The sequence below is a fragment of the Armigeres subalbatus genome, chromosome 3, assembly GCF_024139115.2.
Source record: "Armigeres subalbatus isolate Guangzhou_Male chromosome 3, GZ_Asu_2, whole genome shotgun sequence".
Classification (NCBI taxonomy): Eukaryota; Metazoa; Arthropoda; class Insecta; order Diptera; family Culicidae; genus Armigeres; species Armigeres subalbatus.
The window spans coordinates 177,409,156-177,423,058 of NC_085141.1; the positions used below are offsets into that span (position 1 = coordinate 177,409,156).

At 39.5% G+C, this 13,903-nt stretch overlaps 1 protein-coding gene across 5 annotated transcripts in view; it reads left to right on the forward strand.

Annotated features, from left to right (window-relative positions):
- LOC134220244 (protein TANC2) overlaps window positions 1-13,903 on the forward strand; it is a 326,312-nt gene that overhangs the window by 265,273 nt on the left and 47,136 nt on the right. For all 5 annotated transcript variants that reach the window (XM_062699240.1, XM_062699241.1, XM_062699243.1 and 2 more), the window contains one exon: window positions 6,684-6,841. In XM_062699240.1, the coding sequence (XP_062555224.1) occupies window positions 6,684-6,841 (158 nt within the window). The remainder of the gene's footprint in view (window positions 1-6,683; window positions 6,842-13,903) is intronic.

The following is a 13,903-nucleotide window of genomic DNA, read 5'->3' on the forward strand; positions in this document are numbered from 1 at the left end:
TTGCTTTGTAACCGCGCGTCTAACCGCACGGCTAAGGAGGGCCCACCAAGGCAACCTATCAGGCATTAATTAAATAGATGTTATACCTTTAGCAGATTTGTTTGCTTCTATCGCTGTCACTTTTACCCGCATTGGCGTGTTAAATGTTAGATCATCCAAGATCTTATTGGCTACAGAAAGCAATAATGGTAACTTGGCTTTTGAAGCTAGAACACGATGGGGCTCGTGATCCACCAAATTGAACATTTCCTTCACCATCCCTGTACTTAAATAGCCAGAATTGCTCTAAAAATAACGGTTTCGATTTATTCTGATAAACAATTCCCAAAGAAATTGCTTGGTTTTCCTGAAGTAATTTCTGAAGGTAGTCCTGGAGGAAGTTCTGAAGGAATACCTGAAGAAAATTCTTAGAGTCTTGAGGAATTTCGGAATTTATCTCCGTCTGGAAGATTTTCTGAAGGAATCCCTGGAGAAAATACTGAAGGAATTCTTGGAGGAATGTCCAAAGAAGTTCTTTAAGAAATTTAAGCATGTCGGTAATTCCTTTAGAGGTTCCTTTGAAAATTTCTCATTGTCAGAATTAATTGTAGGAGAGTTTTTTTTAAGAATCTCCAGAAAAATTTGTTTCATTTGTGGAGATTTTTTAAAGGAATTCCTGGAGGAATTCCCGATCGAATTCCTGACGGAATTTTTGAAGGTATACTGAAATGAGTTTCTTGATGACTTACTGAATAAATTTCCAAAAGAATTATCAAAGGTATTCATGAAAAAAAATGTAGAAATTTTCGAAGGAGCTCCTGCTGTAAGTTTCCAAGGAATTCTTGAGAATATTCGAAAATCCGCAATCTCGGGCGTGGTAGCGGGTCACTTTTTAGTGACTTGGTCATTTTTTGGCAAGTCACTAAAAAGTTTTTTTTTTCGAGCTCAAATCACTACAGTCACTATTTTCATTTATTTTGGAACTTTTGACTAATTTTAATTTTTGGCCAATTCCTGGAGTTCATGGCGGAAATTGAATGACGGATCGGAAAAAATAACCGCTAAGTGGCGTTTAGTCCGAAAGTTGCTCTTAACTTCTTCGTGACTTAATATTCGCTTTGAAACTTGGGCGACCGTTTAACTTGGTGCTCTTATGGTATTTTAGACAATAATTTATTGAAAGAGTTTCATGTCATAGTTTATAAACTATAAGTGATGCAAACAGAATGCGCACAGGGATTTGTTGATTTTATAAGTTTTTCAAAAACTATTAAATTTCATTTCGTATCAATTGAACTGTTTACGTTCAGATTAATATTTTCAATTTTAGATATACTTTCCAGTGTTTCGAGGAAACCGAAAGTGAGCAAGGGGTTGGTCGAAAGGTCATTAATGCATTCCTTAAGCAAACATGCATGCTTTCCATTTTTTGTAACAAATAAATATAACAATTTTGTAACATAAAATAAATCGAAATATTAAAATCTGCATCTGTGTTTGATAAGGTAATGGGATTTGAGGCGGTTTATTGATTACGTATCAATACTTGTGAATTTTTAAAAATATATTCAGATGATATACATAGCAGGAAGATCGAGACCGTGAAGAAACGGAGCAACTGTACCGCGCTAATAACACACGAAAGTTCTATGAGAAGTTAAACCGTTCACGTAAGGGCCACGTGCCACAGCCTGATATGTGTAAGGACATAAACGGGAACCTTCTTACGAACGAGCGTGAGGTGATCCAAAGGTGGCGGCAGCACTACGAAGAGCACCTGAATGGCGATGTGGCAGACGAAGATGGCGGTATGGTGATGGACCTGGGAGAACGCGCGCAGGACATAATTCTACCGGCTCCGGATCTCCAGGAAATCCAGGAGGAGATTGGCCGGCTGAAGAACAACAAAGCCCCTGGGGTTGACCAACTACCAGGAGAGCTATTTAAACACGGTGGTGAGGCACTGGCTAGAGCGCTGCACTGGGTCATTACCAAGATTTGGGAGGAGGAAGTTTTGCCGCAGGAGTGGATGGAAGGTGTCGTGTGTCCCATCTACAAAAGGGCGATAAGCTGGATTGTAGCAACTACCGCGCAATCACATTGCTGAACGCCGCCTACAAGGTACTCTCCCAAATTTTATGCCGTCGACTAGCACCAACTGCAAGGGAGTTCGTGGGGCAGTACCAGGCGGGTTTTATGGGCGAACGCTCCACCACGGACCAGGTGTTCGCCATTCGCCAAATACTGCAGAAATGCCGCGAATACAACGTGCCCACACATCATCTATTCATCGACTTCAAAGCCGCATATGATACAATCGATCGGGACCAGCTATGGCAGCTAATGCACGAACACGGTTTTCCGGATAAACTGACACGATTGATCAAAGCGACGATGGATCGGGTGATGTGCGTAGTTCGAGTTTCAGGGGCATTCTCGAGTCCCTTCGAAACCCGCAGAGGGTTACGGCAAGGTGATGGTCTTTCGTGTTTGCTATTCAACATCGCTTTGGAAGGGTAATACGAAGAGCAGGGATTAACACGAGTGGTACAATTTTCAATAAGTCCGTCCAGCTATTTGGTTTCGCCGACGACATAGATATTATGGCACGTAACTTTGAGAAGATGGAGGAAGCCTACATCAGACTGAAGAGGGAAGCTAAGCGGATCGGACTTGTCATCAACACGTCGAAGACGAAGTACATGATAGGCAGAGGTTCAAGAGAAGACAGTGTGAGCCACCCACCGCGAGTTTGCATTGGTGGTGACGAAATCGAGGTGGTAGAAGAATTTGTGTACTTGGGCTCACTGGTGACTGCCGAAAATGACACCAGCAGAGAAATTCGGAGACGCATAGTGGCTGGAAATCGTACGTACTTTGGACTCCGCAAGACGCTCCGATCGAATAGAGTTCGCCGCCGTACCAAACTGACAATCTACAAAACGCTAATTAGGCCGGTAGTCCTCTACGGACACGAGACCTGGACGATGCTCGTGGAGGACCAACGCGCACTTGGAGTTTTCGAAAGGAAAGTGCTGCGTACCATCTATGGTGGGGTGCAGATGGCGGACGGTACGTGGAGGAGGCGAATGAACCACGAATTGCATCAGCTGTTGGGAGAACCATCCATCGTTCACACCGCGAAAATCGGACGACTGCGATGGGCCGGGCACGTAGCCAGAATGTCGGACAGTAACCCGGTGAAAATGGTTCTCGACAACGATCCGACGGGCACAAGAAGGCGAGGTGCGCAGCGGGCAAGGTGGATCGATCAGGTGGAAGATGACTTGCGGACCCTCCGTAGACTGCGTGGTTGGCGACGTGTAGCCATGGACCGAGCCGAATGGAGAAGACTCTTACATACCGCACAGGCCACTTCGGCCTTAGTCTGAATAAATAATAAAAATAATGATATACATCTGAAACTGAAAATGCATAAATTTTGGATACTCAAATATTAAAAATCGTGAATGTTTCGAATGTTTAATGATTTTGAATTTGACACACACCGTGTGATATTCCGAACAAACTGCTTGTTCAGACATGTCATTAACAAAAAAAATAGATTTTGAATTATTCTTTGATTTTTAAACAGTGAGCATACATGTTTGTGAAAAGTTACAATGAAGTTGTTCTGTATTTGTTTGTTTTGCGATGAGATGAATTTGTGTTTAGTGAAATGGAAAACGGAACAGTTCATGAATATACTTTAAAGTGGGATGCATTTTTACAAGTTTTATAAAGAAAGTTAGTTTCTAAAATTCTTTATAACGTTGCTATATTTTCCATAACAACAGAGATTCCGACCGCAGACTTATAAACTTGATGAGTCGAAATAATTCTATGTCTGAGAAATAATTAAATAAGTACCATTGCCACATAAAAGTCAATTTTTTGTCACTTCAACTGGTCACTCTTTCTGGAGTGAAAGTCACTATTTGATCCCGTTTTTCGTCAGCATTGGTCACTAAAGTCACTATTTTGAACGATATTGGTCGCTACCAGCCCTGCAATTTCGATATTTTGGGAGTTTTTCTTGCCATGTAATTTTGATTCTTGAGTCAAAACTGAATTTGTTTTACTACCTTCCGGGTTTTTTTTACTGCAAGAATAGTTCCGGAAAGAATTCGAATTTGGAGAAATTTTTAGAGGTATTTGAGAGTTAAAGTTATTTTCAAATAAAAAAAAAAACACTTAAAACGTCTTGAAAAAAATAAAGGAATTTACTAACAAAATTTCCGAAGATTTCCGAATAGAAATTCTGAAGAGATTCCCGAAATAATTCTTAAAGTAATTCAAAAGGAAATTTTCGAAGGTCTACAGGAATTTCTGGAAGAGTTGCTAAAGGAATATCCGAAGGGATTCCTATATGAAATTAGAAAAGAAGTCCTGAAGAAATTTTTCAAATAAATTCCAGAGGGAAATTTCGAAAGAATACCAAAAATATGTTCCTAGAGTTTCCGAAGAAATGTTTTGAGGAATTACTGGAAGATTTTCTTCTAGAAATTTCTGAAAGTTTTCTCCCAAATGAATTTTTGAATGTATTCCTAAAACAGGGTCCGTAGGTATTCAAATAGAACTTCTTGAAGGATTTTCCATGGGTATCTAATTTTTAAAGGAATCCCTAAAAATAGTTTCGAATGAATTACTGAAGAAATTCTCAAAAGACTCCGTAAAGGCATTTCCGAAGAAATCCCTCAAGTAGAAGGAAATTCCTGATGGAACTTTTGAAGAAATTTTGGAAAGAATTTCCGAAGAAATACCCTAATAAATTTTCAAGGGAATTCTTGGTGGAAGTTCTGAAGGAATTCATTAGGGAAATTTTAAATTAATTCTTAGAATTCCTTTTTCGAATTTTTTGAGGAATATCTTGAGGAATTTCCACACGAATTTCTGTATTTATATCCGAAATTCGAAGTACTTTCCAATGAACTCATGTGATGTGATACGGAAATGTCCTAGTGGAGGATATAATGTAAACTTTTGCTGTGGAGATACAAGCTATAGCTATAAGAATGCTCCCCCCATCAGTCTGACTGAGGCTAGAAATTGTACAAAAAAAACCTTAAAATTCATAAAAAGCATGAAATGCCGTGTTGCGTGATTTTTTTTTTCTCAGCTCAAAATTCTTCACGCCGATTCACGCCGCCGCCGCCGCCGCCGAACATTGCTGCCGCCGCCGGTGTAAAAATGGCCTTACGCCGCCGCTGTTCACAAATACTTCGGCGCACAGGTAGGGACCCCATCGTTTAGCAGCTGGGCCACCCAATCATACACCCCAGTTCAACAATTGATAATACCCTAAAAGTAGGCAATTACCAAGGATTGGAACGCGCTGCATAGGAGATGCATGATGCATGAAAAAACTTTAATTTTCAATAGTTTATCGTTGATATTCAAAAGTTTCAATACTACTGGCAAATTGGTGGAGAGTTTGCGAATCGATTGATATATAAATCTTTAAAATCCATTGAAAGATAAAGAACCTATTGATGTTACAAATCTTACATGATTTCGTGACGGTCCACAATTTTGAAATTTTCTTTTTACACCCTGTATCCGAGTCTTCCCCTTAGACGTAGTTTACGTCAACATAAAAATAAAGATTTCATTATCATTCACATTAATTTGTACTTCGGTACCTTTTACGCGATTTCGTGGATTTCGGGATTTATGCGTTCTTCACCCAGATTTTTTTTATTTATAGTAGTTTGAGAGCAACGCGGATTTGCTCAAATCACTCTTCAAAGTTTTTTTCACTTTAAAACACACTGAAAACTCTTCAGAGAAATTCTAATAACATCGCCGGTCAAACACTAATCTTCTAGCTGTTTTCAGGGTGACATTGTGTATTTAAAAATCCAAAACTGAATGAGTATCATAGTTTTCCATCGTAAAGTGTACATTTTAACTGCAAATCACTGTTTTTCGATGTTTCTGCATACATTTTTTCATATAAACTTCCAATTGCCATAATAGAACTACCGGTGTGACAACCGGTGCAAAGGACGTGGAAAATCAAGTGAAATGATTTTTTACAATTATGTTTTGTGTCTCTTGAAAGAGATTGAAGTTGTTATCGTATCCTATGGATATGTTTCACTTATCTAAACATGTTTTGTGGTGGTTTGATGTGTCATTCGGTGTATTAATGCACTAGTGCGACAATTGACCTTTTCCGTCAAAAATTGTATCTCGTTTCATTTTCTCAGTCTATTCTTTGGCTTATTTAAGGTAAATTTTTCCGAAGAACCCATATTTTTTAATCCTCTAACTATTTTAAAAATCAATATCAAAAACGTAAAAAATGCAGCACGTGTGAACCGGCCTGAATAATACACCCGATGTTCGTTCAAAATCGAGCAAATGTGAGGTCAATCGTGAAAAACAGCACTTTTTCGATCTTTTATTATTTTTTTTAATACTTAGGGGTCTTGAATAAAATAAAAAATCGATTGAACAAATAAAAAAATTGTCGGGAGAGGTCAATTGTTGTAACTGGTACATCTACCCTAATTGGCTTTTGCCTTTCTTATGCACGAAAAAGCACCCGTCGCTGAATGGATTAATCAGAGTACTTTGACTTCGACCGTTAAAAAATAGTCTAGAAAATGGACACAGATAAACTAAATAATCAGGTTTCAGCTTTCCTCGCTTTCTGATTACATTAACAACTACATTTATTCTTTTTTTTTATTCCACAGATATTTTATCAAACCACGGCAGTTACCTAAGTCGAAAGATGCATGGTTATGATACTGGAATCGGCAGCACAACAACACTACTAAGTCCTCTCAGCTCTCCTCAACCAGTCTGTCGTTCACAGGCTAGACAATCCGGCCATCTGTCGCCAACATATCAAGTAAGTACATGTTTTGCCTTAAAAATAATGACCATTTGCATCAGTTTTCTAACTGGTCAAGTCTAAATCGCTGAGATTTAGTCGATCACCGAGCGAACATTTGGCATTAGGATTTATAGTTTTGAATAATGATAATTTCTCACCCATCTAAAAAACACCTTTTCCTGAGCCATAACATATTAAATAAAAAAACGATTTCGATGATTCCATAAGTCCACCGGATACCGGGGTGTTGCGAATTCTTTGAGAGTACTTCAAAAATGCTACTTTTGGGCGTTTTACATGGGCAACTAAGAAAGAAACAATGGACAAATTTTACTACATTTCTTTTATGAGTTGATTGATATGATGATACCAAAGATCTCCTAACGAACATCTGAGATACACTATTCACTGAGCCGTAAGCTACTTTGAAAACAATAAGCAGATGGTGAGTCTGCAAGTTGGGAGCAATTTATCTAGGATCATCCGCAGGCTAAACATCTGATACGCCGTGTATCGGCCCTTAAGTATACGCCATAAAAGGACTAATAAAGTAGTCTCAGTCTGTTAAACAGAATGCTAGACATAATTTTGAACACCGAGTTGTCGCGAATGTTTCCCACCTGAAAACATCTTTGTCCAGACCGAGAATTGAACTCATCAACTCTGGATCCTACACCTTTGTTCGCAATGTTAACTGAAGACTCTAACTGTGAACTAATAAAAATATGTTATAGTTCATGACTTGCTAGGTCAACCAAATAGATCTAAATTTCAATTATTTCCAAAATGGTTTAAATACGCTTTTGTAAAAGTTGCAACCATCCGTCTTCCTATATATGACCTGAGGGAAATATGCTAAAGTACGGACAAAAATGTCAAATCATGAGTGTGTGCTACTGAGCCGATTATGCGAGGTTCGATTCACTTCCATTGTGCAATTCGAACGATCACCATCCTTGTAGCGACAGTCAAGTAGCAGTCAACGAGCCATGTAATTTGCATTGCAATCGACAGTCATTGGGATCATAGATTTACCAATCATAGGAAAACTTTAGTCGATACTTGTTAGAGTATTGTATACCGCTAACCATCTTGTCAGATGCTATATAGATACCTTTTTTCCTTCAACTAAGCACTAAACAAGAAAGCGTGACGAAAAGTGTCAATTAATGGTTAAACGCGTCAATATTTCATGTTCAAACACGGCAATAATTGTGGTTGTGTCTGTTTTCGAGCAAAAAGACACGATTCAATTAGTTTTGCAGCGAATAATGGCTCTCATAATGAGTGACAGAGGCTATTCAACGGTTGTTTACCGGCAAATGGAATCAACTGCCAATGCTGGGCTGCCGCCGCCAACCAGCAACGGCCCAAACTGGACCTATCGGAGATTCCATGGTCAAAATTCATTTACGCGTTTGTAACGGTCATTTATCATTCGGGGAGAGCCTCGATCGATGCTAGTTTGAAGCTACTACCGCCGCAGAGCCAAAATACGAACAGAGCGGAACCAATTCTGTTTAGCGGTAGCGCAGAAGATTACATAATACGTTTCGGTTTCTATTTGGCATGTGCCAATGTTCACTCGGTGGCCCCTTCAATTTGAATCTTTGCTTGTTCTCTGCACCAATGCCGCAGTTGAACGAAGCTGCTAGCCAGCGGCTTTTTTCATCTACCAGTTAATTAAGTTTAAGGCCATTCTCTGACAACAGCAATTACCTACGTGAGGAGATTGATATATTTATCACGTTAATCATTTGGTTGGGTGCAGTTGACGTTTGAGCAACTTCGGTGAACAGTTTCATAATCTATTCATAATGTTGCACTTCAAAAAGAATGTAACGTAATGATTGAAGTACAAGTTGATGTCTCTATCTTTTTCTATACTGAACTTAAGCAAATTAATAATTGAAGAAAAGGAAGACTCTTAAGTAAAATTATTTCATTTCATTCATCCAATCAATAGTAAATAAATCGTCAATCGTTAAACTTTTCAATAGATATAGAAAATAAATAATCAAATGCATTTTTGAACCTGAAAACTTTTAATAAAAATGCTAAATCTTAAATGAATAAGCTTTCTGTTCCCAAAAATGGATCGTTTCTTCTCTGAGACTTGACGATCATATTCAATTATCAAGATTTCCAATTCCAACCAATCCACTTGCAACGTCCTTCAACGAGTGCCCGTGGAAAACTACTGATTTATTGCACTTTGAGTGAGTAATTGCCCGCAAAACTATGTCATTTTCTCAGGTGTTGGCACGCCAGTTAAAATGCATACTTTCAAAGGATAATGCATAAGCCCATTAAAATTAATTACGCCTTCAATGTCGCCGTTTAGAGAATAATACGTTACGCGGCGCCTTAGCCTGCTTTTGCTGCAGATATATGCACAAAAATGGAGATTTCAGGCTCAATCAGGTGAGACCATTTGATCTGCCTGCATCAATCAGAACCATCAACTGCCAGAGCAAAGCTGCCCGGGCCCGGTCATGCACCGAAACCGCACGCTGCTGCTCGTTGATGATGACGGCTGGCGCAAGTGGTCAAAGTGTCACATCAATCAAACCATATGCAGCGTGAAAGATACGCATGACCGCAGTGCAGTTAAAAGCTTGCATCTGCCTAATGTGGCGCAAGCTTTGAGGCGGGAAAACAGTGACTAGTGAAAAAAAGTGTACACCTTATTGGTGAATAAAAATGAAAGAATTTGAGATTTGAAATTTTATAGATAAACTAAAAACAACACAGAAGACCGCATTCCCCGTCAAATGCAACTTGTTGCGAGTAAATCGGGTAATGCTAAGTTCCAAAAAGTGTGTCTACAAAATGTGTTCACATACACACATACAGACACAACCGCATGTCGCGATCGCATCAAAGCGGAGTTTGAAGCCCCTTGGGGCCAGCCATGTCGACTATGCGTGCAAGAGAGCTTCGACTGCTGTTGCGGCATTATCGAGAATTATTTCCAACAGTTCCAAGGTGTGTGCTAAATAGTAGTCGTAGGCTACTGGCAGGCGTTGTCGTATCTATTTCTAGGTATACGGATGCCAGTCGGGCTGGTCCTCCGGGAAGACAAGGAGTGTTTCGAGCTACGTGGCACCAGAGGAGCCCGCGAACATATCAGCGTGACTTCGGTAATACCTCCAGTTCCCAAAGTTCTTCCGGTAATTCCTCCAAAATTTTTGCCGGAAATGGCTTCATAAACTCTTTTCGACATTATTCCAGAAATTCCCTCAGAATTCTTTTAGGAATTCCATCGGAAACTAAATCATTCTATAAAATTCGATTGAATTCCTGCAGGAATATTGTATGGTTTAACTAAATGAATTTCCCAAAGAGAGCCTGAATGGATTTTAGAAAGAATACCTATATGAATTTCTGCAGAAATTTTCATTTGAATCCTAGAGAATTAACAAGTCTCTCACTTATCATTTCTGTATACATATACGATATGTAGCATACCGCGAGAGACTTTTTTCGCCAGCTGTCATGAGAACTGATTCGGAAGGCTATACCCCATGATAAATTTCTTTTAGAAAGCTCCAAATGGGAGGAGCATTGGCTCTGATGATGCATTTCAACTTGTTCTACACAGCTGCGCAGTAACCAACACGAAATGAGCTAAAACAAAGCGAGAACCACCATTTTTCTGTGGGGGCTGCTTATCCGATCTTGTTTTTTCGCACTTGTATACAAGTTTGATAAATTTGTTATCATGGCTTGGTATGATTCGGAACAGTTTTTGATTCTCTTTTATCATTGTTCGTTATCTATTGAGAGCGATTTCTGCAAACCCTACATAGGATTTTATGGAGGAATTCGTAATGCAATTTCCTAAGAAATGCCTGTAGGAATTTCCAAAAAACAAATCCTAGTTTCCTCCTAAAATTTCTTCAGAAACTCCACAAAAAGCTTTTTGGCATATTTAACCAAATTTCAGGAAAAATATTTAGTTTGGTTGGCCATCGTGCCCCAGTCTCACTCAGATAGTAATCATTTTAAGTTATGTTGATCATCTATTGAGATTTGTGCATACAAGCACGCGAAGTGCGGAATAAAATGTCCATTGTAGCTGTTATTAGTGGATCAGGGTTGTTACGGAGATCCTGAAATATTTTCCACGCCAAATCCGCGCCATTTCCGCGCTACATGAAAATCCATTCCGCGCTACCCAAAACTAAATTCTAAGCAAATACATGTTAACCTTAGTAAGATGTTGGGGTCAATATGACCCACGAAACTTCAAAGCAGAATAACTTTTTACCTGATAATCCGATCGTTCTGAAATTTCTTGACTTTTAATATTTTGTGGAAATTAAGCATCTGACATGAAAAAAATATTTTAAGGTGCAACAGGAACGACCCCACAAAAAAAGTTACGAATAAGATGTTAGGGTCATATTGACCCAGAAATGTCAAATTATAACCGAATTACAAAGTTTATATACCGTTCGAAAGATAAACTCATCAATTTTGTGGATTTCGAGCGCATTATCATCTATTTTTGTCGAAAATCATGACGACAAAGCCGCCGCACGGTATATTTTGGTGCTAAAACGGAAATGTCCTCTTTTACGGGTTCCCCGAGGGCAAATCATTGGCTCCAAGAGTGGCCAATGTGATCAATTGTTGATTTCAAGCGCATTATCATCTATTTTGTGGATAATCATGACGAAAGAGCCGCCGCACGGCATATTTTGGTGCTAAAACGGAAATGTCCCCTTCTGCGGGTTCCCCGGGGGCACCTTGCATGAACCAGGAGTGGCCAATTTCGTCGGAGGCCCTCTCATGGACCATACATTACCGTTTTAAGAGAATTTATAAAGAATTAGCGATCGAAAGGCATATATGGAGCGATTTTTGTGCTCCCCTTATATGACCGACAAGGTCCCCGTGGAAGTCGTTTCCCGGTGGCCATTATCTCCAGAACCAGCATATCACCACATAGCCACACAAATGATGTGTTTATCTTTCGAACGGTATGTAAACTTTGTAATTCGGTTATAATTTGACTGTTTTATAAGCATTTACATTTCTGGGTCAATATGACCCTAACATCTTATTCGTAAGTTTTTTCTAATATCCGAAGAAGGTTAAATATCAATTTTGGATACCACAATTTACTGAATGTCTTCTTTTCGAGTGCGTGTTTATAATATTACTGATTTTAAATATATTTTTCAACTTTCAATGTTTGTACAAAATTGAAAATAGGATCAAGGGAATCGCAGTTAATATAACAACCCTATTGATCATAAGACAAACTTGCGTATAGATTTAGGAATTAGACCATACATCTCCGTTTTATCAACAAAACTTCTGTATAACAATTATTTGAATTCGTATCAAGAAACAAATAATACAAAATCTAACGTAGTTGCTCAAGCTCCGTTGATTTGCAACTCAGAATCCTGAGTTTGAAGCGCAAGTTCATTCGAAAATTTCAAGGGGTTATTTTCGGAAATTTGAGTAGTAATTTCATCGGGAATTTTGTAGAATAATCATTGGCGTAACTACAGGGGGGACTAGGGGAGCTATAGCCCCACCTAGGATCTGGCTAGCTCCCCCTAGAAAATTTGTTACGTTGTATAAGTATTACGCATATCTAGTCCACTGATTATATACGGGGGTAAGTGCAGAGAAAGGATTGTCTTCATTATCCAATTACTCTCATCGAAACACTACAGCAATCTATTCGCTCAAGTTTTTGAACTTCGAGCAATTGTTATAAGGCTTGCTCACGACAAATTTTGAATCCCTCAAAACACGTTATAACTTATGAAATACCGAAGGAAATACCTCATCAACAAGTAAATTAAAAAATATATTATTTATTAGTATTACAAGTACTTAATGGATAATGGACAATTCCTTGAGATTTTCAAGTTTTTCCAGGGTTTTATGAGTACTTGTTATCTAAATCGAGCGTATGATCTTAACCTTCCTAACTAATACCAATCCTAAAAGATGCAGCGCATTTTAATTATCACTGTAGGCTTCTTGAGAAAGGTTAGTTAGATTAGAAAAATAAGATTTCAAGTAGAGGTAACTAAAAGTTGAATAAGAAAGAACTTTGTATTCTTTCGGATGGATTTTAGAAACTCCTTACTTACTTACTTATGGATCCTGTACACCTCCGGTGGTGCAAAGGGCCGTCTTGAAAGATCTCCATCCTGAGCGATGCCCGGCTATCGCTTTAACCTGTTGCCAGGTTAGATTTCGGTCGACTTCTTTTATTTCTTTATTGAGGCTTCGCCGCCATGAGCCTCTGGGTCTGCCTCTGCTGCGATGTCCCGCTGGGTTCCAGTCTAATGCTTGCTTACAGATTCCGTTTCCGCCCCTACGTAGAGTGTGGCCGACCCAGCCCCACTTCCGATCCCGAATTTCTGTTGCTATCGGCCTCTGGTGACAACGACGATGGAGCTCGTTGTTTGAGATCCAGTTGTGAGGCCACCAGGCCCGAATTATATACCGCAGGCATCTGTTAATGAACACCTGCAGCCGTTGAGTGTTCTCCACTGATACACACCATGTTTCGCTAGCGTATAACAGCACAGATTTCACGTTAGAGTTGAAAATTCGTATTTTAGTGCGTTCACTTATCTGCCTGTTTTTCCAGATATTTCTTAAACTCGCAAAGGCAGCCCTTGCTTTCTTGATCCGTGCGCCTATGTCGATCTTGGTACCGCCGTCTGACGCCATTTGGCTACCAAGATATTGGAAGCTTTCAACATTCTCCACTGGTTGCCCGGCTACTGTGAAACTGGAAGGAGTCACCGTGTTTACATCCAACGATTTGGTTTTGTTGACGTTGATGACTAAACCTGCCGAGGAGGAGCGATCGGCAAGGTCGTTGAGCTTACTCTGCATATCAGAGCGCCGTTGCGCGAGTAGTGCAACGTCATCCGCCAATTCGAAGTCGTTTAGGTGCTCCATGGTTATAGGCTGCCATAACAGCCCGCGGTTTGGTTCACGGTCAATCGCATCTACCAGAATCTCATCGATTACGATGAGGAACAGTAACGGTGATAGAATACATCCTTGCCTCACACCAGCTACGACCCGGAT